Here is a 26,357-nt window from a genome sequence, read left to right as displayed (position 1 = left end):
ACCCAGGCCTCCCTCATCTGGGGGGCACCCCTGTCATTCCTGTAGTTGCCACTCTGCCGAGTGCCCGGGACCCAGATGGTCACTGCGGCAGTCTCAGGCCGTGGACATGTCATCGTCCTCGTGCTGCAGATGGGGAAACCCAGGGTGAGAGCTCAGCCCCGCTGGGACGGAGGCTTGAACCCCGGGTGCCCGTCCTCAGAGTTCACCCCAAGGCAGCGATCGCCAAAAAGTGCAACCTGGGACCCGGCTCAGGGCCCTCGGTGTAACCCGAGACCACAAGGCAGACCAGGGCCGGAAGTCCCCCCACCCCCCAGGTGCTCAGGGCTCCGCAGAGACCCAGGGGAAGGCACAGTTCACACCAGAATAAAAGTCAGGGCTCAGTGTTGGAGAGAGAGGCCCAGCCTCCGGGAGAGTATAAATGATGCAACTGTTTTGGAAGATAATTTGGAGGTTTTAAGTAAAACAAGCAGCTCCCCGTGAGCGGGCCCATGGCCATAACCACTGTTGGAACTTCCAGTTCTGGGCGTGTGAACCCTTCCTCCCCCAGCGCCCAGCCTTGGAAGCAGGGTGCTGGACAGCGCCTGCGAATGTCCCGAGCGCACCACAAGCGCACCGTGTCCAGGAAGGGACGCACCCCCCTCCCCAAGGCGCCCCCCTCCCCAGGGCGGCCTCCCTCTCCCCAGGGCGGCCCCCCCCCTCCCCAGGGCGGCCTCCCCCGCCCGCCCTGGTGCCCACTTGGCCTAAAGTGCTGGCGCTCGGCACTGGGACAAATCGGGTCACGGCAGGCCTGACGCACGCTGGCAGCGTTTCCAGGTTCCTTATGAACTGGTTTCCAAGCGGCTCCAGCTGCTGTGGCGCTGGGGGCACCGGAGGTGCTGAGGGGTGTAGGGAAGGGTAGATCCTCTCCCGCCCCCCTCGGCTTCCCAGCTGCGTCCACTTGAGAGTCGGCAGCAGCTTCCTGCCGCCGTGGCCTCTGGGTCGCCCACTTCCACTCCCGCATCTCAGGGAGTCAGGAGATAACCTCAGGTGATCGGTGCCTGCACTGATCCCCGCTGTTCTGTTTTTTTTTTTTTAAATGTTTATTTATTGAAAGAGTTACGAGGGGCTGGCGCTGTGGCGCAGCAGGTTAATGCCCTGGCCTGAAGCGCCGGCATCCCATATGGGCACCGGTTCTAGTCCTGGCTGCCCCACTTCCGATCCAGCTCTCTGCTGTGGCCCGGGAAGGCAGTGGAGGATGGCCCAAGTCCTTGGGCCCTGCACCCGCGTGGGAGACCTGGAAGAAGCTCCTGGCTTCGTATTGGTGCAGCTCCGGCCATTGCAGTCATCTGGGGAGTGAACCAACAGATGGAAGACGATCTCTCTCTCTCTCTCTCTCTCTCTCTCTCTCTCTGTAACTGTCTCTCAACTAAATAAAATAAATCTTAAAAAAAAAAAAAAAAGAGTTACAGAGAGCAAGAGAGACAGAGATCTTCCCTCTGGTTCACTCCCCAAATGGCTGCAGCAGCCAGGGCTGCGCCAGGCCGAAACCAGAAGCTTAGAACTCCACCTGGGTCTCCGGCATGAGAGGCAGGACCCCAAGCACTCGGACCCTCTGCGGCTGCTTTCCCAGGATTGTTAGCAGGGAGCTGGATCGGAAGTAGAGCATCATGGGATGCCAGAGTCCCCGGGGTCGGCTCACCCTGCTGTGCCACAGTGATACCCCCCCGCCCCCCGCACTGGTTTTAGTGTCCTGGACCCAGGCCGACTGTGACTCCAGTACCCACCTGGCTGGCACCATCCTGGGCCCTCCTCTGTTACAGCAGTGCCATCAGCCTACAGAGTTCACTAGTTTTACCAATCAGATGCTTTCAGACTGTCCCCTTCTTCCATCCAGTGGCCCAGGGAAGGCCTCTCACGGTGCCTGTCGGCGTTGGTGGAATGGGTGAGCCCGGCACAGTAACATTCCCAAAGCGCTCAGTACCTGGCTCACCTCCCCGGCTGCCGCAGCCTCTAACGGTCCCTGGGCCTGGCCTCTGCCCCTCCCAGTCCTGGGTCCCACAGCACAGCCACCTCCAAGGGCCCCCCACTCAGGCCACCTCTGCCTCAGGGGAATCCCCTTCCCCAGTCACCCTGCAGCTCAGCTCAGGCACCTCGACCTCCAGGAAGTCTTCCTGGATTCCCTCCAGTCCTGCCATTAGGTGGCAGTGTGCTGTGGACGCCCCCTCCCTTCCCCTCGGGACTCTAGAGCCAGAGCCTGTCACCTGTGTCCCTGGGTCTGGCACATTGCAGGCACACCAGGGGTACGTGTTCATGGAGGAGAACCATGGAGAGGGAGATGCGCGAGGAGAGACAGTTACAGAAACATGAAGATGAGATGGAAGAATGAAATACTCATTAAAAAGTAAAAATATTCATTAAAAAACCCACACTATGGCAGAGTGCGTAAGTGGCGCCGGCATCCCATACGGGTGCCAGTTCGAGTCCCGGTGCTGCACGTCCGATCCAGCTCCCTGCTAAAGCACCTGGGAAAGCAGCAGTGGTGGCCCCAGTGCTCAGGCCCCTGCACCCACGTGGGAGACCCGGACGGAGCTCCTGGCTCTGGCCTGGCCCAGCCCTGACTGTTGTGGGCATTTAGGGAGTGGACCGGCGGGTGGAAGATGGTCTCTTCTCTGTGTCTTTCTCACTGTCTGTCACTTTACCTTTCAAATAAATACAAATAAACGTTAGAAAAAAGGCAATGACCAAGATGAGTCAAATTCTAACTGACCTCGAGGAGCATCAGGCGCTGGTGTCCCCCAGACGTCGCCTCTTGGCTCCTGCACTGGAGGACAAGGCAGAACGGGCTGGGCCCCTCCCTCCAGTTCCACACCCATCTGGGAGAGGCCGAAGATTCGTGCCAATTTCTGAACCAGACCTTCGTCGCGTTTTTAATTCTAAGTGAATCACTCCTTTGGGACATCAGCGTCGGTCAAGGTGGATTTTGGTTCCAGGAGCTGCTCTTGCTTGGCCTACACCCCGGCAATTTCCAGTTTCTTAGCCAAATTAAGACCAAACCCTGGTCTGGTTGAGCCCACGGAGGAGGTGCCGTGTGGTGGGGCCTCTCGTACCCTCTCCGCTCCGGGCCCTTTCTCCCCGGATGTGTTTAGTGGGTTGACGCATACGTAGCCAGCAAGCTTTGAACCGGTGTGCTGGCCCCGGGAGAACAGTCTCTCAAAACCCTCACCCGCCATCCATGACAGCTGTGTGCCTCCCTGCGGCACCGGATCGGCTCTTGGCCTTGCAGCTGGAATTCTGCCTGGATCTGTACCCGAGCCGCTCCTGCCCCTCCTCCCCATGCACCTGCCGCTCTCTCCACCCAGCCCGGCTGCCCTGGCCTCCTTCCTGGGGATGCTGCCGAAGCAGCTGGCTTTGTTTTCTTTTCGGTCCCTGGGGCGCTTCGTAATCCAGTGCTGCTTTGCTCCCCTCCCCTTGTTCTTTCCAGAGCACTGCCTGTGTCTGTGGCCTCTGGGACTAGAACGCAGGGGTGTGAACCTTTCAGACCCAGGCTTGGACCTGACCTTGTACCCAGACCGATGACACCCAGGAGGCCCCGAAGGAAGCCCACCAGACAGCCCCGCCCCCAACCTGCTTTCTGTCCGTGGATTTGCTTATTTGGGACATTTCACATCGATGGAGCCGTACTTGTTGCCATGGCTTTTTAAAAGATACTCGGTTTTAGTATTGTTTCCCCAGCTTTACTCGGACACATGGCACTGCCCCCTTGAAACTTGGCAGCCCTGCACCCAAGCGTGAGATCCTGCACCGGCTACTCCCGGGCCCTGCCTCCGATCCCGGGGCGGGACTTCCCCCAGCGTGTTCCCCTGAGACCAGGTAAGGTCAGGCTCTGAGCAGGGCACCAGGGTGGGGTGGGGATGCTGGCGCCCCACGGTTTCCCAGGTGATCTGGGCCGAGGCCCACACTCAGGATGGGGGGCTCTGGCTGTGGCATCTCTCGCACAGACTTCGCCGTTAGAGGAACTCCCGACGGCTGACCAGCGGCGCTGGGTGCCCAGGAGAGCCGGGTCCCAGCCCTGGTGCACCCGGCACAGCAGGGGTCCCTCAGCCTCTGAGCCCACGCAGGGGTCTTCTGGGCTCCCGACAGGTCCCCCGGGGAGCAGGCAGCCCCGGCCCCCGCCCTCTTGCCGGCTGGGCAGCAGCTGTGGAGTCTTGTCATCCCAGCACTGAGCACGTGGGGCGGGCGGTGCGTGCCCTGCACGGACGTCCGGCTTTCCCTGAGAGACTCTGCTTCCCCGGGCTCCCCACGAGAACATCCCGGGCACCGGTGCTGGTGACACTGGTGCAGAGTTCCCTGCAGAGCCCCGTGTCCTCCTGGGCCCCCTCGCCCCAGCTCACCCACCCAGGACGTCCTGGGGTAGACGGAGGTGAGGGATGTGTGAGCTCACGGCTGTCCTAGCCAGTACCGAGCTGTGCGGTGTAAAAGGGTTAAAGCAGGAGATCTAGGGGAACAGGAATTCTATCCCAGTAAATGAACTACTCAGGCAAATTGCCCGTAATAAAGGTGGCGCCAGTGACAGCTGGAACCTCACTGCTTGCGTTTGATTTTTTACGTTCGCACAGGCGAAAACAGCCATCAGCAATCAGGAGGGGCCGGCCTGGTGGCGCAGTGGGCTAAGCCACTGCTTGCAACACCGGCGCCCACCTCTGAGTGCCCATGAAGTCCTGGCTGCTCCACGTCCGATCCAGCTCCCTGCTAACGCACCTGGGAAGGCAGCGGTTGACCCAAGTGCTTGGGCCCCTGCACCGGCGTGGGAGACCTGAACAGAGTTCCGACTTCTGGCTTCAGCCTGGCCCGGCTCCCACCACTGAGGCCATCTGGGGCGTGAAACAGCGTGTGGGACAGCTCTGTCTCTGTCTCTCCCTCCCTCTTTCTCTGCCTTTCAAGGATATAAAAGAACCTTCTAGAGAGAGGGCAGCCCCACTACTCTGTGTGAGATCCAGTTCTGCCCGCAGCTCGAGGGGCCTACGCAGCCCGGCCCCCGGGCCTCAGGTGGGGCAGCGCGGCGTCTGTGTGTTTCCACGCACGGCCCATGTGTCTGGCTGTGTGGGCCGGCAAGCCAGGCTGTCCACTGTTGTCCTCATTTGCTTTTCTGTCTCAGAATGAGCAAGTCTGAGGGTGATGTGGCCTGGTGGCGTCTCTCACAGTCTGGCGCCCCATATGTGGGTCTACAAACACACGTCCGATTGTTTGCAGGGAGCGCGAGTGGGATCGCGGATGCTGCACTGGCTCGTGGACATGTGCGCCTGTTGCAGCACGCTCAGCACTTTGTGTGTGCATAAAAATTTCCACAGCAGAACGGGTTTTGTTTTTTTTTTTAAGTCACGTTTGATCCAAAGCCATAAATAAATGGGAAGCCAACATCGGGTGTGATGTTTGCTGGGAGCACGACCCTGGCCTGTTCAGAGGCCGGGCTGACGCAGCCAGATGGTCGGCAGCGCCGCGGCGTACTGCCAGGCCATGTTCCCACCGGGAACAAACCATCCACGGTTCCTGCCGTGGGTGAGGGTAACGCACTCTGCTAACGCTGCTGCTTCGAGAGGCACTGGCGGGTCTGCTCTTGCTGTTCAGGCAGTCGCTCAGCAAAATGAGACTTCCTACTGTGCCTGGCACAAGCCCCGCACAAGGGCCAGCGGGCAGGTGCCTCGGAGCAGACCTGTCTTGGGGCTTGAGCTGGACGTCTGATTACAGTTTGGACCGCGGTAGGACCATCCTTCCCAGCACGAGACGGAGTGCGGGGAAGGAGACGCCTATAGAATAAGAGATGTGGGAGACAGCGCGCGTCTCCCTCCCGTGAAATGCCTCGGGCGCACTTCAGATGTTGCCATAGCAGCACATAGGTGAGGAGACACCTTGGGGGCGGGACCCAAGTCTAAACACGAGATCCACTTACGTCGTATTTACTGCACCTTCTTCACACAGCTCGAAGGTAACGTTATAGTGTGTTTCTAGTAATTTTAAATATGGAACAGAGTTTCACACTCAAGGTCTAGTGTGACATTTTAAACTTAGGATGTCATGTTGGTGCTCAAAAACTTTCCCGTTCTTTAAATGTTTATTTTCACCTATGGAAAGGGAGAGCGAGACAGACAGATCTCCCACCTGCTGGTTCACTCCACAAATGCCTGCAGGAGCCAGGTCTGGACCAGGCTGAAGCCAGGAGCCAGGAGCTCCACCCAGGTCTCCCACAGGTGGTGGGGACCCAAGCACCTGGGCCGCCTCTGCTGCCCTGCAGGGTGCATTTGCTGGAAGCTGGACCCAGCAGAGCAGCCCGGACTCCAGCTGGTGTCCTGCCTTGGCACAGGAAGTGGGCATCCCAAGCTTTGGCTTCCCTTGCTGGGCCACAGCACCTGCCCCAAGTTCTGAACTTTTGGACTGGGGACGCTCAGCCTGTGTCAACCAACTGCCATGCATGGCGTTCACTCGGATCCTGAGTCAAACCACCAAACCATTAAAAACCGTGTATGACTCGATGGTGCCCATGACACCGTAGTTGATGGCACGAATGGAGTGACTCTGATGTCCTCAGAAACAGCTCCATTCTTGAGGCCGGCGCTGTGGTACCATGCGTTGAAGCCCTAGCCTGCAGTGCCGGCTTCCCACATGGGCGCTGGTTCGAGTCCCGGCTGCCCCACTTCCGATCCAGCTCCCTGCTATGGCCTGGGAAGGCAGTAGACGATGGCCCAAGTCCCTGGGCCCCTGCACCCACATGGGAGACCTGGGAGAAGTTCCTGGCTCCTGGCTTTGGATCAGCCCAGCTCCAACTGTTGCAGCTGTTTGGGGAGTGAACCAGTGGATGGAAGACCCCTCTCTCTCTTTCTATCTGCCTCTGCCTCTCTGTAACTCTGCCTTTCAAATAAATAAATCTTTGAAATCACACTGTCAGCCCTGTCCCTGCTGCACCCCACGGCCCCCCACCCCCCAGAGAGCACCCAGACTCCTGTCTGTCTCGGGGACAAAGCAAGATCTGTTTTTTCCCGGCTGGGGCGGGAGCTTTGCTGGTGCTCCGCCCCCAGTCTGAGGCTGCAAAGCGGCAGTGGAGCCCGGACACAGCCACACAGGAGAGCAGGCGTTCTCGTTGATAACACTGTTTATTGTCCATTGACCGAGCGATCACTCAAGAATGATACAAAGCGTCAGAGACATGCGCAGTTGCTTGTGGACCCTCAACGACTCTCACACGTGTTCCCGGCACAGACTTCGTGTTCCAGCATCAACACATTGCTCCCCGACAAAGAAAACCCCAACACAAACAAAATCAACAAAGCTTTAAATTACGGCAGCAAGTCCCATAGCTCTTAATACTTATTAAGCAAAGATCCGAACGTAACTACAATGTAAACTTCGTTTTAAATATTTTCGAGTTGTTCGCATGATGAAAAGAACAGAGGGAGGACAGAGTAGTGCTTACTATAACATAAATTAAACAATGCCAAATGAAGATACATGACAGGGCAACCATCCACCGCGACCGGATCCGAGCGACCTCGGGGCTGCCACGGGCACGTCGCCTTTTGTTTTTTGTCTGCTCAGCGTGGATACAAGATAGCAGGCCATCTTTGAAAGCCAACTTACCCAAAGAGCCTTTACTTTGAAATAATGGAACCCGAGGGATAGTACGGGGGGGGGGGGGGGACGGAGAAGGCAGGGGTGCTCACAGAACAAAGCCAAGGCAGGAAGGACCCGCAGCCGCAGGCCGGCTCCACGCCACGCCCTCCACTCCGGGTCAAGTGCTTCCTCCAGACAAAAACCTCTTTTCAAAGTGCAAGTCTCACACCTACCAAGGGCAACGAAACACAGCACGGAGGGGTTACAGCGATGTCAGGGACAAACCAGAACACGGCAGAACTGGGCAGAAGCAGGAGCCAATGTTACATGTGGTATCACCGTACAGGAAGCAAACAGGGCGGGGTGATACTGACGGGAGGGGCCCGGCGGTGGTGCCTACGTGGGAATCGCAGGGGCTGGTCCTCGGGACATCTCACCGGCTTTACAGAACTGTACAGCATGAACACGCCTCTGGGGGTGGGGAGCTGGTGCCTGGCTGGTCTCACGGTCTGTGCTGACCAGGTCCCGGGTGGGCGTGCCCCTCGGGGGTCAGGAGTCTCACACCGTGGCTCTGGGGTCACTGCAGAACAGAACAGGCTTGGGAGATGACGCCCTGGGAGCCGCTGTGCGGGAGGCGCACGCGTGGGCTGCCCGGCTCCGGGCTCACGGTGTGCGTGTACACATGTGCGTGGCTGCTCTATGTGCATGTGTGTCCTTGGGACGGTTTCTCTTTACCACACAGGTGGGAGGGCAGGAAGAGAGCAACTCTGCCTGCCTTCACCCCCATCCTGGGTACCGGAAGACCAGTTTTTAGGGAACAAGTAAGCTCCCCGTGATGTTCTGAAACTGGGCCATCTTTGTGCTACAAGAAACAGAAGCATGGTGGCACTCTTGTAAGGGGTTCACGCATGATCTGAAAATTCGTCTTTACAAAAATAAGATGTCTTCTACTCAGGCCACGGCGTCCTGGAGGCGTGGAAGGAAGGGGCAGGGTGTCGCCGAGGCCACCTGCGTCCCCAGGGCTTCCCTCCCCAGGCGAGTCCTCGTCCACCTGCAGACACCTGTTTTACACACCCTGCGGCACCCAGCAAAACCAGCTTCTTACGTCCTGGGGGCCGGCAAACCGGGAGCAGAGTCGGTCGCTGGTGCCAGCCACACGCAACCCCAGGGCAAGCAAAGCCCTGTGGCTCAACCAGGCCGCCTCACTGGAATGGGAAGGGGCGACAGCGACTCAGGAAGCTCAGGACGAGCACCCAGGACACCTGTCCCCAGATGGCCGTCCCTGGCACAGGGGCTGGGGAGTGCAGGCGGGGTGGGGGAGGGGAGGGGCCCAATAATTGGCTGAAGCTGGAAGCTGGCTCAGAGAGGGCTTCTGCTCCCACATCTGTACACAGCCCCAGAGGGAGGCTCCCAGGACCTCTGCAAATTCATAGGCCCAACTGGAGCTCCAGGGCCGCCCCTCGACGAGCGGGGGTCACAGGCGCGGGGGGTCCGAGGCAGACACTGGGGCTACCAGGGGCAGGGTGGGGGGCGTGCTGGGGGCGGGGAGTGCCACCCTGGTCAGAGAGGTGGTCGCTGCAGGAGACGAGGGACACGCCCCTCCTGAGACGAGAGGGACCCGGTAGGCCTGCTACCAGTCTCGCAACGACCCTCAGAAGTTGCCACAACATGCGTGTTCCCAGGCTCTGCCCACGCCAGGCCAGGGAGACCCCCTCAGCGCCGCCTGCTTGGCGTTGGTGATGGTGCCAGGCGGGGCCTGGGCGGGAAGTCCGTGTGTCCCGCGCCCGCCCGCAACCTGGGCTGGCAGAGGGAGCCCGCCTCTGCCCCCAGACCCACAGCCACGCTGGAGAGGGACAGGGAGTGGGGGCAGAAGCACACGGATTTGAACCCACTTGGATGACAGTTTTATTCATGCTGTTTCCAGGAAGGGATACCAGAGCCGGACCAGTCTACACCCTCGCAGGCTTCTCCTTCGGCCACAGGGCTGCCGGCGGCGGCTTACGGGTCCTCGATGTCGAGAAACTCCTGCTTGGGGGGCGCCGCGCCGCGGTACCACGCGCAGGAGCCGTCGCTCCTCTTGATGCAGGCGAAGAACTTGGCCTGGTGCCCGTTGATGTTCTTCTCCGTGACCCAGTCCATCCAGAGGCACTCGTCCGGGGAGGAGATGTAGCACGGGATCATAGGGCAGCGCGTGATCTGGGGGCACACCAGGCAGCTTCAGGCCGGGGCCCAGGCCGCTCTGGGGGCATCCCCAGAACCTGGCGAGCTGCCCCCCAGAGGCGCCCGGGGCCACCTGCTCCAAACCACAGCCAGTGGAGGTCTGGGGGGAGCCTGTGCACCCACCCGCCTGCCCACGGACCCCGTGCACCTCCCGCTGATGCAGGTGCAACCTCTGCTCTGAGCACAAGACGGCTTCAACCCAGCCCCACCCTCTCGGGAGCCACAACAACAGGGGGTCTGGAGCCCACCGGAGACAGATTTTTTAAGAATTCTTTTTTTCAGATAATGTAGTTATTTGAAAGGCAGAATGATAGATGATAGGTAGGTAGGTAGATGAGAGAGAGAGAGAGAGAGAGAGAATCTCCCACCCACTGGGTCACTCCCCAGATGCCCACAAGGGCTGGGGTTGGGCCAGGTGAAGCCAGCAGCCGGGACTCCTTCTGGGTCTCCCACATGGGTGGGAGGGGCTCAAGCACCGAGCCACCGCCCGCTGCCTCCTGGGTGCATTCACAGGAAGTGGAGGTGGAACCCGACCCCAGGCACGGAGGCGTGGGGTGTGGGCACCCCAGATGGCAGCTTAACCCTGCTGTGCCTCCATGCCCGGCCCTGCAGACAAATGTGAACCAGATACAAAGGCCCCAGCCCCGCTCTCAAGCAGGGGCTCTGAGCTGATTGGCAGCTGGTATTTTACCAAAGGAACCTGAGGCAGCCAGGGGCACCACGTTCAGGGTCGCGTAGAGAAAAAGGAAGGGCTGGCTTAGGATGCGCTAAGGGCTGGGCTGGCACCAGCGGGGAAAGTCGGAGGCCCCACGGCGTCTCCTGGTGCCAGACTCTCATCTGGCGACACCAGGGTCCCTGGGGCTCGGCAGTGCGACCTGTGCCAGGGCGGTGGAGGCGGCAGCGGCCAGGCTGCAGCTCTTACCTTCCCTGACCACATCCAAGGGTCAGCACTGCACAGCCGCCCCTGGGCTGACTTACGTGCACCCATGCTTGGAAATTTCCAGAATGTTGGAGAAAGTATAATGCGTGAGGTACTCACTCACGTGGCATACGAGTGTCTGCACTTGGACATTTGTAGAAAAACTCAAGACCAAGTCCCCCCACCTCCCGAGTTCCCCTCCCCAGGAGGCTTCTAGAAATTTCTAGAAGCTCTGGGCTGCATGGCCAGACTTGAACGCTCGCCGTCCAGGCCCCAGCTTTCCTGTATCCCTTGGTAGAGGTGCACCGGGGGCAGTCTGAGGACTGGGCCCAAAGGCTCCGCTCCCAGCTGAGCAGCCTAGCTGGCGAGCAGGCCACGCCTTCCGAGGACCCGGGGACAGCGTCACTCACCTTGCACTCGCAGCCCATCTGGTACCTGTGGTTCAGGCTCTTCTTCTGCGTGCTGCTCAGGGAGTCCCAGGGCACGATGAAGTCACAGAGCGTGATGTGCATCTTGCCGTCACCCTCGGCCTTCCCTGTGCAGAGAGGGGGCACGGCTCAGGGTGACCCACGGGACCCACTCCTGCCCGGGTGCGGAGATCAGCTCTCCCAAGCCCTGTGGATGGGTTATTCTTTTTTTCAAAATTACTAATATTTATTTAATTGAAAGGCAACAGTAACACAGAGAGAGAGAGAATCGAATCTTCCTTCCGCTGGTTCATTCGCTCTTCAAATGCACACAACAGCTAAGACTGGGCCAGGCTGCAGCCAGGAGCCAGGAGCTCCATCCAAGTCTCCCAGGCAGGTGCAGGGGCCCAAGCACTCGGGCCATCTTCCGTTGCTCTCCCAGACCACAGCAGGGAGCTGGATCAGAAGTGGAGCAGCCGGGACTAGAATTTGCACCCATATGGGATGCCGGCCCTGCAGGCGGTGGCTTTACTTGCTAGGCCACAGTGCAGGCTCCAGGACCTCCTCCTTTATCATGGCTCCTCTCACCCGTCCACCAGCCCGGCCCGCCCGGCCCATTCCCATCTTGGGACCAGCATCCACGCCTCCTCTGCCGCTTGCTGGCTTTCTGAGCCATCGTCTTGCTCCCCAGAGATCACAGGCACGAGGGGTAGAGGTGGGGTCTAAATGCTTCTGTACCCACAGCTCCTCGCGTCAGCAACTGCTCAGTGAAACCTGACTGATGGCGTGGAGGGCGCCTGTGCCCGCGATCGCTTCCTGTCCACCTTTCCCTGCTGCTTCTCCTGGGCCTTCCACCACCAACGCCAGGAAGCTGCTTCCGGCCACCCACGTGGGAGACCCGGATGGAGTTCCAGGCCCGGCCCGGCTGTCGGGGACATTTGGAGAGTGAACCAGCAGATGTCTCTCCATCCCATCATCTTTCTGTAACCGTGCCTTCCAAAGAAATAAAAGAAGCCTCTTTCTATTTGTATGTCTCTCATAATAACACAAGCCCTAAAGCAATAAAGAAGATGGCCTTTTGGGTAACAGACTCCGCCCACACACAGGATATGAGCATCTGTTGTAACATTCTGCTTCTGTCCTGGATACAGAAAAACAAGGATCAATCAGAATGTGGAGCCGAGGGTTGTCTGTCTGTTCCTCCTTCGAGAGGAGAAGTCTGTAGCAGAAGATTACAGGGCCTGGTCTGTAACGGTTCCTGGACACGAGTCCCACTGTGCCCGAGTCAGCACGCGAGGCCGGCACGCTGGGTCTCCCGCCCTGGGATTTCTGGCTCGCCCCTGGCTACCAGGCCCCATCCCGACTCCAGGTTCTGGGCCTCAGGAAATAAAGCCCAGACTGGACCCCGTTCACTGGACCTCGCCTGGGAAAGAAGCCAGACCAGAGCAGTGCCGAGGGCGTGGGGCTCCGGAGGAGCGGAGAGTGAGGCCCCGCACCCCCACTGCCCACGGAGACGCAGAACTGCTGGCCTCGGGGCCGGCAGTGCCCCTGCTGAGGGACGCCAAAGAGCAGTCTCGGGAGGAGAGACCAGAAAGGTCTGCACGGAGGACAGGGCAGGCTGCGGAACACGGCCCCACTCAGAGGGGCGCGAGACCCTCCCTGCGGCACCTCCCGCTCTGCTGCACCCCCAGCTCGCTCTCCTGAGCCCACAGGTGCACCCTCTCCCACACGGGGCTCAGCCACGTGCACCCATCACCATCACCTGTAGCGGAAGAACTGGAATTCTCCGCCACCCCCGAGGAAGCCTCGACCAAGGTCTCCAGCAGCCCAGGGAGCCCCCGCTTCCATCCCCCCCCACCCCAGGCAGCAGACACTCCTGCCGCTGTGCCCAGTATGCTCAGACAGGCAAAGCCACTTGGCCAAGGACACCGGCTGGTCAGGCGCCAGAACCTGGGACCGGAGAAGGCGTCCCAGAGCCTGCGTTTCCATTACACGCACTTGTTCTCGACAAAACACCATGACCACTCGACACCGAGTGAGTGCCACATCGCCAAGGTCCCCGATGGCTCCTGGGAAAACTACACAGCAGAACTGCAGAGCTAATGCCGACGTTAACAGCAGCAACCACACGTAGAGTTCAGCCGAGCATCACATTCAAAACAAAAAACCACCTGCCCAGGAGCTGGTGCCGGGCTCAGCGGCCCCACGTGAGCTCCAGCTGGAGTCTTGGCGGCCGCATTTCCAATCCAGCTTCCGGCTAAAGCGCCGGGGAAGGCAGGTGCATGACAGCCGCACCACCGGGGGCCCGACACCCACGGACCCAGGCCACTTCCTGGGTGAGACTTAAAGACCTGGTGCAGAGGGAAGCAGGCCCTGGCACAGGACACACGCTGTGGGTCCCACGGATCCGAGCTCCAGGACCAGTCAGTCTTGGGGACCCAAAGCAGTGTAGGAGCTGGGGTGGACAGAGAAGTGGTGGATTCTTGGTTGACAGGGATGGTGAAAATTCTGGAAACAGTGATAGTCACACAGCACTGAGCATGCGCTATTATTATTGTAGTATTTACTTATTCTATTATTATTGTAGTATTTACTTATTCTGGGCTGGCGTCGTAGCATAACGGGTTAACCTGCAGCACTGGCATTCCACATGGGTGCTGGTTTGAGCCCCGGCTTCTCCACTTCCAATCCAGCTCTCTGCTATGGCCTGGGAAAGCAGCGGAAGATGGCTCAAGTGCTTGGGCCCCTGCACCCACATAGGAGACTCAGAAGAAGCTCCTGGCTCCTGGCTTTGGCCTGGTCCAGCCTCAGCTGGTGCAGCATTTGGGGAGTGAAGCAGAGGATGGAAGATCTCTTTGTATCTCTGCCTTACAATAAAAAAATAAATATTTTTAAAAAGATTTATGTATTTGAAAGGCAGAGTTAGAGAGACACAGAGGGAGGGAGAGCTCTTCCACCCCCTGGTTCACTCCCCAAAGGGCCACAACGGCTGGGTGGGCCAGGCCGCACCAGGAGTCTCCCACCGCTCTCCCAGGTACATCAGCAGGGAGCTGGATCGGAAGGAGGGCAGCCGGGGCTGGAACTGGCGCTCACATGGGATGCCGGTGGTGGTTAACCGCTGGGCCTGAACCCTGAATGTAGTTAACACCCAGAGTTGCGCAGTTTCCAAGGTTACAGCGGCCAACTTCACGCTGTCTGCCTTCTACTGCAGCTTCTTCAGGGGCGGGCCACGCGCCCTTTATCGATCCCATGGGACTAAAGCGCACAGCTCGCTCTGGGTGTTGAGTGCGACGGCAGCTTTGGTGCTAGGGACGACCTCAAAGAGCTGGGAGGAAAAAAACGAACCCAGGGGCTGGCACTGTGGCATAGTGGGTAAAGCCACCGCCTGCGGTGCTGGCATCCCATATGGGCGCCGGTTCAAGTCCCAGCTGCTCCACTTCCGATCCAGCTCTCTGGTGTGGCCTGGGAAAGCAGTGGAAGATGGCCCAGGTCCTTGGGCCCCTGCACCCACGTGGGAGACCCGGAGGAAGCTCCCGGCTCCTGGCTTTGGATAAGCGCAGCTCAGGCCATTGTGGCCATCTGGGGAGTGAACCAGCGGATGGAAGACCTCTCTCTCTCCCTCCCTCCCTCCCTCTCTGTATAACTCTGACTTTAAAATAAATAAGTAAATCTTAAAAAGAAAAAAGAAAAAAACCGAATCCAGAGATACGTCTGCCGTGGTGGAAAAGTCCACGCGGCTTTTCCTTAGCCTGCGTTTTCCACGAACTCGGGGAGGGAGGCCTCTTGTGTTTCGCTCGTTCAAAAACCTTCAATAGCAAACACGAGGGCCTGAGCACCCGTGTGACAGAGACCATAGCCAGGCCTCTCCCCGTACGGTTCTAGAACATTCCATGCAGACAGAGCGCGCTCCGTGTCAGCAGAGCGGCCTCTCCCACTACTGCGTCAGCAGGCAAAACAGAGGCAGCACGGGCCCCTGGGGAGGTGAAGCGGACGCGGCTGCGGCTTGAGCCATACACCACAGGGGCGCTCGGGCCAGAGCTCCTGACTGCTGGGCCTCGCCCAGCTCCTGGGTGGTCCTGCCCGGGCGCCAGCCCTGCAGGGCCTGGGCTGACCAGCGGGCAGCAGCTCTGGGAAGCCGCTCTTCCTTTGCTCGGAGCAGGGAGGGTTCTGTGCAGACGCTGCCCCCCGCCCCGGCTTCACACTGGACTCCTGAGGGAGATTAAAAGTGCTGATGCGCAGGCCCCCACCTGGGCTTTCCCGAGCTCCCCGGGGACCTGCAGTGGGCACTGGGTCAGAAGTGGGGTCCTGAGAATTCCGATGCCTGCACCGAAGGAGCCCGGCCCTGCTGCTGCCCACGCCTGCAGCTACCGCACCAGAGCTAAGCCCACAGGCCTCCCCACCCGCCCCGCTGGGGCAGGAGCTCCGGTTTGCAGACAGGCCGAAGTCAGCCATAGAAATGCTCCCGCCATGGCCGGCTTCCACTTAGCACCGCCAGCTCACCAAACTGCAAACTGGACGCTCGGCTCCCAACAGCCGTGCCAGCGGGTCTCGATGTTTGCCCTGGGCCAGCAGCAAGCAACTGCACCTCAGTTTTCCTCATTTGTGAAATGGGCACCTACAATGGCACCTTTGTCCCAAGGAGTCGCGAGGACTGGACAGAACCGGCCAGAGTTTGGGTCGAACCTGCACTACTGCAGTGTCCGGGGAAGGACGTGCCTGAGGGCCTCGTGTAGGAGTCAGGCGCGGATGTCCCAGGCCACTGGACCGCCCAGGGGCCACCTGTTCCTGCCCCTCTCTTGGAGAGAAGCTCCTGCAGCTCTGCAGTTCCACCAGTGGCCCCTAGAGGGCAGTGTGGAGAGACAGGGACTTTACCAGGTTGTCCTAGGGGCAGCAACAAGAGGACTTGGAAGCCGCTGGACTGTCAGGGCCACGGGTTCCCTGCACCACGGAGGTGTGGCCACTTCCCCCTCCTCTCCGGATCCACTTTCTGCTCGGTAAAGCAGCAGACGCCATGGGTTTTAAAGGTTAGCAAAGGCAGCCAAGCATTCAAAAGGAGACACCACGCAGCCGCACGGCTGTGTGCACCTGCTGGTGCACACCACCAGACCCCTGTCCTCGCCCGGGCGCCCCCAGATCCCCGCACCCTGGGGCGTCCGGCCCCCTGCCCCTCTCTCCCTGTGATCGTATTTTTCTCTGTGAAAGAACAATAGGACCTGGAGCCGGTCTGGCAGCTCCCCGAGTGGCTACAGCCGCGGTCTGGAGCGTCCTCCAGTTTCCCTCCTGGGATCCACCTGAGGAACGGGAAACCACGGCCGTGCGAAGTGCGTATGCAGACTTCTGCTGCGGCAAGAGCCACACGCCCCACCTGCCACCAAACAGACGCCCAAACAACATGCGTGGTCTCCCCCCACCCCGACAGGCCCAGGGGTCTGTGCCTGTGTGCTCCCAGCATCCCACACTCACCTCCCTTCTAAGGACCACCCACCTCTCTGTGTCCACCAGCCCCAGATCTCCCGTTGGCATGGCTGCTTCGGTCCACGCCACAATGGCTCCGTGCACCCTCGCAGGGGGGTGGAAACTCCCCCGGGGTTCTCTGATCTAGAGGGCCGGGGCCAACGCTCCGGGAGGGCTCTGGTGGGGACCCCCACGCGTACCCACCTGCAATGAGATACTCCTTCTTGCCTCCCACGTCCAGGGACACGCCGCACACGGCCGAGGACGGCGCCGTGTAGATGAACTCGATGTCCTTGTCCGGGCCTTTGAACATCTGGGGACACCAGGGTGGAGGTAAGCGGAGCAGTGACTTCTGCTCCCGCCCAGAACCTCCCAGGGCGGCCCGGCCTGCACCGCCCGGACGCGTGCAAGCCACAGAGACTGGCAGACGACCCCTGCTCCTGCAGGGCGAGGCCGGGGGTGGTCTGTGCTCAGCGTGCGCAACCACGCTCGGCAGGCAGGCCCGGCGCGGTCACCCTCAGACGGCTCGTGTGTCTCCCCGGGATTCTGGCCACCACGGAAGCCCAGACTTTCGCATGGTTCCAGAAATTCCGACAAAGCTGACAGGACCAGCTGACAGGAACGTGGCCCCCGGGGAAGGGGGTCTGATTTCCCGACATCTGTTCCGTCCACAGCCCAGTGACAAGGGGCGTTTTCCGAGCGCTCTGGGGGGAGGCTTCTGTCTCAGTGAGCGACCCCAAACGGAGCGAGGCCGTTCCTGATGTTATGCCAGATTGGGAAGCTACACCCCAGCCACACCAACCAACGACATCATTCACCAGGAGCACCGGGCGTTGACGCCCGTCCCTTTCGCAACCCTCTGAGGTCACGGGCCGGGCCGGCACTTCCTGTTTCATAAACAGAGACTCAGGCAGCCCGACGCGGGCGTGAGTGCCTTCTACGGACCTCTGCCTGCGAGGCCTGGACTGCCTACTGCTTTCTGTTTCTGTAGCAGAATTCAGCCCGTGGTACAACTGCTATAGGTCACCAAGCCGCCCGGAGCCCGGAGCCCGGAGCCCGGAGCCCGGAGCCCGGAGCCCGGCCCTCCTCTCCCTCCCTCTCAACAGCTGAGCCTCGGGCCCAGGTCACGGCCCCCATTCTATTTTTTTTATTTATTTTTTTTATTTTGGACAGGCAGAGTGGACAGTGAGAGAGAGACAGAGAGAAAGGTCTTCCTTTTGCCGTTGGTTCACCCTCCAATGGCCGCCGCGGTAGTGTACTGCGGCCGGCGCACCGCGCTGATCCGATGGCAGGAGCCAGGTGCTTCTCCTGGTCTCCCATGGGGTGCAGGGCCCAAGCACTTGGGCCATCCTCCACTGCCCTCCCTGGCCACAGCAGAGAGCTGGCCTGGAAGAGGGGCAACAGGGACAGGATCGGTGCCCCGACCGGGACTAGAACCTGGTGTGCCGGCGCCGCAAGGCGGAGGATTAGCCTAGTGAGCCGCGGCGCTGGCCACAGCCCCCATTCTAACTACACTGGCCGCAGCACTCCACTTGGGACTTCAAAAAATATTAATTTATTTACTTATTTGAAAGGCAGAGCCACAGACAGAGCTCTTCCATCCACTGGTTCCCTCCCCAGTTGCCTGCAACAGCCAGGGCTGGGCCAGGCTGAAGCCAGGAACCGGGCCCACCTGCTCCCACCACCTGCCCGGCTGCCGCCCGTGTGCCGGGGCCCAGGCCGTGCGGTGCTCACCTTGATCTGCTTGATCTCATACTGGATCCTCTTGATGGGGTTGCCGTAGATGTCGTTCCCAGAGTCCACCTCCTTCTCGCTGACCGCTTTGGCCCTGATCACTACAAAACAGAAGGCACGGCGTGAAGGCAGTTCCGGAAAGATCCTCAGGGTTCCAGGGGAGGGCTGCGGGAGGCCAGAGGATCCCAGCCAGGCAGGGCCCGATTGGGCGGGACTCAGCCCGGGCGCCCCCAGGCCCGGCTCATGCTGATGGCCTGCTGTGTGCTGCAGGCTTTTTGATTCTCTGCCATGGTGATGGGCGGCAGGAGCACAGGGACCAACAGGTTAGGGGTGCACCCACCCCGGGGCCCATCAGCGAACAGGCTTTGCAGGCTGAGGCCAGAGGGGCCGTCCTCTGGGTGTGGGGACCTTCCACCTGAAAGGTCTGCCCGGCTGCCCTCCCACTCTGTCCTCGAGAGCACCCCCCGGTGGTTCTTCATAGCCACGCGGGATGTACCACGCACGCCGTAAAACAGGAAGTGTACCCGGGCCCAGCTGCAGCTGGAACAACCCAGGGACATACGTGGGGGAGGAGGGGCAAATGACCGAAGATGGGGGTGGGGAGGAACGTCCTGGAATGTTCCGGAGCCTGAGGCTGCTGATGCACTGCGCACGAGGCTTTCTACAGGCAATTAAGCTGGCCCCGTGCCACCCCTGCTACCCGACGGGCGTGGGTCAGCGGCTCACGCCGTCACTTGGACGGGGCCTGCCTCTCCGTCAGACTTGTCGGCTGGTGGCACGGCCTGTTTTAATGCCTTTAAAAGCTTTGCCCTGCAAAGTCCCGTGGCCCAGGGTCACTGGCGAGCGTCACACCCGCGTGTATAAGAGGTAAACAGACATAGGGAGCAGGCAGTGCCAAGCGCGAGCAGCCCCTCCCCCCGCCCCGGCTCAGGTCTCTCGCACACCCGCTCCTGGGTGCGCCTTCTGCACCCATCCCCCAGACCCCAGCCTCTCCCAGAGCCCGGCCCAGAGCCCGGCCCAGGCCTAAGTCCCACTCCGACTCCTGGCGAAGCTGAGTCACCGCCGGCCCAGGCCGCAGGTTCCTGTTTCCCAGCCGCAGCCTGCAAAGCCACGTGTGCCGTGACTGTGCCGCCCTGGGGGTCACCCGGGAACAGAGGTCTCTGCCCGTGGGAGCAGGTCCCACCCCCACTGACCCCTCTCTCACCTGCTGCCCGCGCTGCCCACTCATACCCAGAGGCTCCAGCTCAGACCCCTTCCTCAGCTGCCTACGTCTAAGCTACGAGCCCTCTGGGACCCGGTGCCCTGTCCAACACCCATACCCAGGTCTGAACACACCCAGTGCGCACACTCCTGCACGAACGCCACCTCCCCTCCCTGCCTGGAGGCTTCTCCTCCTTGGAGACCCAGCTAAAACAGCCCCTTCCGGGGCAGGACTCTTCCTGCAGCTCTCGCTACCCCCTCATCTCTCGTCCATTCAGCTATAGGCACCTGTGCACCTGTCTGTGCAGGGCCCTAGGGAGCCCTAACAGGTGGAGGCTACATTCTGACCGCAGCACAGTCGGCGCGCACTAGATGGCCACCAGGTGCAGAAGGGCCACACGGGGGAGCCCTGGACTTGGAGGCCTGGGTAGAGCCTGCCCCCGGCCCCGCTTAGCGCCTGCCCAATCTACAGACCTCACTGCAATGCTGCACGGAAAACCAGCATACGCCAGGCTAATCCTGTCGTAAACTCGCTCTTCCCACAGCACAGGCAGCAGCCCCCAAACAAGCCGCCGGAGCCCCCCGAGAGCCACGGTTCTGGAAGCAGCAATGATCTGGGACTTTGCCGCTGGAGTCCGCCTGTCTGGAGGAAACTTCTGGAACTGCTCCTCAGAGGTCCACTCCATTGCACAACGCTTGCCACGTAAGGGCTGTGCCGTAACACACCATCGGCAGTCAGAGAACAGGCCCAGAGTCACGCGCTGTTCCCCTGCAGAGGCAGTGAAGGCACAGCCGCCAGCCACCACGGGAACCAGAGACACTGCTGGCGTCACCGGGTCACGGTCACCCGACTTCTCGAGGCTGTGCTGGGGTCAGGGCGGCGCGGTCCGCGGCACGCAGCGCCTAGCACACGGCACGTGCCTGTTTAGGATGACAACCAAAACAGCACCGTGGGGCAGAGCAGGGCAAGCGGCCGGGCGTGGAGAGGGCCCCAGGGAGCACATGGGGCCGGGCGCCCCGCACACAGCGTGGTCCAGGTCAGCACGCCGTGTGCATGCCCCACACTGCCTCCTGGACCCTGGCTTCGCTCCAGGCTACAACAGCAACTTCCCTTTTTCAACTGGTTGGAAAAAAAGAGACTGGTTGGGCCCATGCGGCGGCACCGTCTTCCGACACCGTGAGCTGAGCCGTCTCCTGCGACTCCGCCGTCCCACATGAGCGAGGTTAGATGCCCAGCAGCTGCACTTCCCATCCAGCTCCCTGCTAATGCACCTGGGAAAAGCTGTGGAAGACGGCCCGAGCGCTTAGGGCCCTGCACCCACTTGGGAAACCGGGAAGAAGCTCCTGACTCCTGGCTTTGGATCTGCCCAGCCTGGGCTGTTGCGGCCACTTGGGTAGTGAACCAGCGGATGAAGACCTCTCTGTGTCTCTCCTTCTCTCTGCCATTCTGCCTTTAAAATAAATTTAAAAATCTTAAAAAAGAAGAGCCGGCACTGTGGCTCAACAGGCTAATCCTCCGCCTTGCGGCGCCAGCACACCAGGTTCTAGTCCCGGTCAGGGCGCCGGCTTCTGTCCCGGTTGCCCCTCTTCCAGGCCAGCTCTCTGCTGTAGCCAGGGAGTGCAGTGGAGGATGGCCCAAGTGCTTGGGCCCTGCACCCCATGGGAGACCAGGAGAAGCACCTGGCTCCTGCCATCGGATCAGCGCAGTGCGCTGGCTGCAGCGGCCATTGGAGGGTGAACCAACGGCAAAGGAAGACTTTTCTGTCTCTCTCTCTCTGTCCACTCTGCCTGTCAAAAAAAAAAAAAAAAAAAAAGGGTCCAGGGTAGATTTGTAGGGTCAAGACTAGAAACTTGGGGCCGGTGCTGTGGCATAGTGAGTAAAGCCACCGCCTGCAGTGCCGGCATCCCATATGGGCACCAGTTCGAGTCCTGGCTGCTCCTCTTCTGATCCAACTCTCTGCTGTGGCCAGGAAGGCAGTGGAAGATGGCTCAACTGCTTGGGCCCCTGCACCCACGTGGGAGACCTGGAGGAAGCTCCTGGCTCCTGGCTTCAGCCTGGCCCAGCTCTGATTGTTGCAGCCAATGGGGGAGTGAACCAGCGGATGGAAGACCTCTCTCTCTGCCTCTCCTTCTCTCAGTGTGTAACTCTGACTTTCAAATAAATAAATAAACCTTTAAAAAAAATAAGCAAGCTGGCACTGAGGTGGCTGGATGCTTGCAGGGAGCGGGGGAAGGGAAGCGGAGAGCCTTGGCCTCCCGCTGTGCCCTGGGACCCCATGGGGACTCTCCCTTCCACTCCGGGTGACAGCCTCCTCCCTCACTATGCAACGACAGAGGCTGTGAGGGAGAGAAATCGGGGTCCAGCAGGAGGTTCCACGGAAACCTGGCCCACACCCCGCCCAGCTGGCATGAGCACCACACTGCCCCGAAGCTGCCCCTGTCCTGGTGGCCGCCCGTCAAGGTCTCCAGCAACAGACCCACTCGGAGGGCACGCAGTGCAGGCAGGGACAGAGGCAAAGCGTGGCCCAGACCCCCAGCCACGGCCACCACTGTGGGCTCCAGGAGGACCCAGGGATGCAGAGCCGAGCCCTCCCCAGGGGCGCCGGGTCCGAGCCCCCGGCCCTGAGAGGGGCGGGATAAGGCCCAGGGGGGACACCTGTTCACTGAGACCGACTGCGTGCCGGCCCGGGGTCGGGGTCAGCCCCTGGCTCCAGGGACCAGAGGCAGCACAGAGGCGGCCTGCGTGGCGACTCGGTTCTAACGGCTTTGTGCCCCCAAACCAGGGCCTCTCCCCAGGCGGCCCAGGGTGTTTCTTTTTCCCCCTCCCTTCTGCTGTTCACACAACATCTGGGTTTGAGATCAAGGGCGAAACGCTGGCTGCCGAACTCGCTGCAGACGCCGGCTACTGGAATGCACCGCCGGACTCCGTTCAAAGCACACGCAACCGCACGGCCCCGCCGCACCCCTGGGCCCAGGGCCACATGAAGTCACTGCCCACCCCCCACCCGGCCAGAGGGGCCTGCAAAAACACCCGGAGGCCGCGCAGCCAGAACCAGGCGGGGCAGGCTGGGGAAAACAGAGGTCGCGGGGCCGAGCCAGAGGACTGCGGCCGGAGCAAAGCAGCGGGGGCCAGGCCTGCAGCTGGAGGGGAGGCTGGACACCGGGGGTCACCGGCCCAGAGGCACAGCACCGGCAATGGGCTCCACCGCTCCGTGGCCCCACCCTGCACGTGGCCCCGCAGGGGCCTCCAGTCACCCTCAAGGTCTTCCGGATCTAAGCACCACTGCGGCAGTTCCTGGGGAGAGCCAGCACGGGAGTCCCGGCCCCCGCACACAGCCTGTGGCTCCCACACTCGCTGAACTGCCACCTCGCCGGGCGGTGCTGCTCTCCCCACCACGTGCCGTCCCGGGGGGCCGCTCCGAGGCTGTGGCTGGGTCAGCCACCCCGAGGGGCAGCCGTGTGGTCACAGGGGCCAGCCCTGAAAGGACGGCTGTTTCCCGGTGGCACACACGCTCACCGCGGCTGCAGCCGCACACGAACGCCCCAGCCCTCCGGTCTGCGTCCTTGACTCTGGGCAGAGTCGCCCGCCAGCCATCTCAGGGGAATTCAAAAGGAAAACAGCTTCCTCTCCACTTGCTGCTGGGGAGGGTCGCTGTGCTCGGCGTCCCCGTCCATTTGGGGAGAAACGCAAAGTCCTGTGGCTTTCGTCTCTACGCTCAGGGGCGGGGGCACCCCGTGGCTGCCGCACAGAGCGTGGGTAACCTGGCCCAGGCCATCCGACCTCCGAGTTCCGACCCGCTGTTCCGGAGGGTGGCCTTGGGGGGGTCTCCATCTCCGCCACCCACGAGGCCCTCCAGTGGGAGTCTGGGAAGGGAGGCGGTGGTCCATCTCCCTGCTCAGCTGGGGACACACGTCCAGCAGTGCCGCTGGAGACTCCGCCCCGTGACCCCCCAGGTGTCCACAGGTAGTTGAACGGCCTCCCTGGGATTACAGGGGGAGAGGAGAGACCAGCTAGAGCCCCTCTGCCCCGCCCCAGCCCGGTCCCCACTGGGATGGCGCCTGCTTCTGCTCGTAGGCCATGCTGACCTGCACAGGGGCGGGGCACTGCCAGGGGAGGCACAGGGGGTGGGCAGAGAGCCTGCAGGCCTGTGCAGTGTCCCCAGACCCACACATGGGCACGGTGGGCCGAACAAGGAACGCACGGCTCGGGCCACCTGTCACCTGGGGCTCCCCGTCTCCCCCCACCCCCGGCCCCGGTGCCCTCATGGGCAGCTGAGCGCTGGGCTCTGGCCCGCCCCTTTCGGTCAGCGGGGGAGCAGACCTCCTCCAAGTTCGCTCCTTTTAGGGAAATGAGGGGGAAAAGGGGCTGTCGCTGAGTAATTAAAAACAGCCTTGCGGGAGTGGCCCCGCCTCCCACAGCAGGGTCCCTACAGTCCTGCCTCCACCAGAGTCAGGGTGTGGGGAAACCCAGCCTGCTGGGCACTGGGGAGGGTGGCCACCCCACGACTCAGGCCACTCACAGCAGATTATTTGGGGCTGGGGGCAGGGTTGAGAGGGGACAGGGAGGGTGGCAGGAGCACACGGCAGGAACAGGGGACAGCAGAGCCCCCCTCACGAGCCTGGCATCCGAGGACAAGGTGGCCGCCTGCCTAGCGCAGGCTCCCTGCCCCGCCGCGTCCACGTGAGCTGCGGCCACTGGATGCCCGTCTCCATGGAGACCAGCTCTCCCATCCCCAATTCCTGCCTGTTTGCTTTGGCTCGCCTCGGGGTGCAGCGTACCAGACACACGCAGCGCCCTCTGCCCATCTCCCGCTGCCTTCCCCTGGCCCCCCGGGCCCCTGCCACCCCCTGCGACACCCCCCCCCCACGCCCAGTCCCTCTCCCCACACCAGAGCCTCAGGCTGGGCCCTTCCCCGCTCACGTGCTGCTGACTCATTTGAAAAACACGCTCGGGCTCCCGGGAGGGTTTGCTGAGAACAGTGCGGCTTTGTGGAGGGAACTGCCGCGCAGCACTTTCTCCGCCAAGACCCCGCGAGGAGCCAGGCGCAGCCCAGCGAGCCCGAGCCCCAGGCCGGCCACCGCGCGGGCGGGGGCAGGGGCAGCCTGGAGGGGCGCCCAGGGAGCCCACCGCCCCGCAGGCTGAGGGGGGCGCCGGCAGCGGACAAGGGTCCTCTTGTCCCGCGGCCCCCGGTGGGCCGTGTGACCCCGGCAGCAGCACCAGGCCTCCCTGGCTGGCTCATTCCACGAGGGCTGGACCCTTGTTTCAGGCCAGGCCAGCACTGACAGCCCAGAGCCCTGGCCCAGCCCCGGGACCCCGAGGGCTGAAGCAGGCCGGCTGTGCTTCTGGGAGACAGAACCAGTGCCCAGAGCCAGGGGCTCCTGTGGGCTCCTCTTTGCCTTCTTGCTATCGCAGCATGGCAAAGATGACCCAAGCTACCAGCACCCCCTTCCCAGGTGGCCCCTCCAAGCTGGACACAGGTGGGGGCTGCAGCCCCGTCCCCAGCCTGGGATGGCCGGGCAGCAGCAGCCAGGCCGCGGCTGGAAGCTACACACCCACTCGCCTGTGACAGGGCTGCTGGGAGCCGAGACGCCTTCCGCGTTGTTGCAGGGGTCCTGGGCTAAGCTCTGAGTCCTGCAGTGAGCACAGGCACACTGGCCAGCTCTGGGCTGGGAGAGGTGCGAGGAGGAGACTGACCCTCAGAGCAGAGGGGCCACATCCAAACCAACTGCCCAGCCATGCACCTGCCAAAGCCCTGCCCTGGGACAGCTGACCCCACCAGCAACCCTGGCTGATGTCACTGCCCCCCGCCCCTTCCCAGAAACCTCTGGGACAACCAGGACGACCCATCCACCACAGGTCAGCCACAGAGGCCTTCCCAAGTCCCCAGGGTTTGGGCAGAAAGGATCGCAAAGCAGGGAGGCAAGGAAGTGACCAGACCAGGCAGGCTGCGTGGGGACCAGAGACTGTCCCCAGATGTGGGGACGAAGCACAAGGTCAGTGTAAGGCTCAGGGGCCACCAACCACCTGAGGACTCCTGGGAGGAGCCAGGACTGCTCTGGGAAGATGGGCTGGACCTCCGTGTCGGGGCCCTGCCCCCACCCCACAGCACCCCGGGGTGCTCCCTGCCCATCCACGTGGTGCCGCCCCCTATCAGCCAGACGGAGGCTGGGCAAGGCAAGGCCGCCTGCAGGGCTGGGAGTGGCTCCAGGCCGGACCCCCAGGGCCGCTCCAGGGAGGCCAGGCAGGCGCCAGCAGGGGCGCACACCTGCGGGGATAAAGGCGGAGACGACGCCGGACGTGGGCACGAGGCTGGGGGCGCAGCGCCCGGCTCAGGAGCCTGAAGACACCAACGCCGTGTTGGGCGGCAGAGCCACCGTCCTCGCCACCACGTTTCGCTGTCTTCGTGGAGGCTGCGGGGGGGCGTGGAAGGAGAGGAGAGCCCAGGGAAACCTGCAGCCTCCCCAGGACCCTCCAGGCCCCTGTCCGGTCGGGAGCATGAGGGGAGCCGAGACGCCGAGGCCCCTGGGGACGGGAAGGTCCCAACACCTGCACAGGGAGTCGCTGCAGAGCCGCCTCTCGGCGGGGGCAGGGTCCCGGGGGACTCTTGTTGGCCGCACCGCCGGCTTTGTTCAGAACAGGTGGGAAGGTGCGGGTGTCCTGTCTGGCTGCCAGGGGACAGTGTGGGTGTGGCGTCCCCGCAGAGATGATTCACCCTCCACCACGGCCTGCTGCCCCATGCCTACTTTTAGCTCAAGCGAGGCCGAGAATGGGCGCTCGCTCCCTCACCTGCAACGCACCGGCCACAAATGCCGCCCTTGGCAATGGAAACACAAACAAGAGG

At 61.8% G+C, this 26,357-nt stretch overlaps 1 protein-coding gene across 1 annotated transcript in view; it reads right to left on the bottom strand.

Moving 5' to 3' along the window:
* Positions 1 to 7,105: 7,105 nt before the first annotated feature.
* TIMP2 (TIMP metallopeptidase inhibitor 2) overlaps positions 7,106 to 26,357 on the bottom strand; it is a 44,058-nt gene continuing 24,806 nt past the window's right edge. The window contains exons 2-5 of the mRNA XM_062215553.1: positions 18,316 to 18,416; positions 16,786 to 16,894; positions 11,131 to 11,255; positions 7,106 to 9,777 (exon numbers count right to left, since the gene is read on the bottom strand). Of these exons, the coding sequence (XP_062071537.1) occupies positions 9,580 to 9,777; positions 11,131 to 11,255; positions 16,786 to 16,894; positions 18,316 to 18,416 (533 nt within the window). The 3' untranslated portion in view covers positions 7,106 to 9,579. The remainder of the gene's footprint in view (positions 9,778 to 11,130; positions 11,256 to 16,785; positions 16,895 to 18,315; positions 18,417 to 26,357) is intronic.

The sequence above is a fragment of the Lepus europaeus genome, chromosome 18, assembly GCF_033115175.1.
Source record: "Lepus europaeus isolate LE1 chromosome 18, mLepTim1.pri, whole genome shotgun sequence".
Taxonomy (NCBI): Eukaryota; Metazoa; Chordata; class Mammalia; order Lagomorpha; family Leporidae; genus Lepus; species Lepus europaeus.
This window is presented reverse-complemented; position numbering and strand designations above follow the sequence as displayed.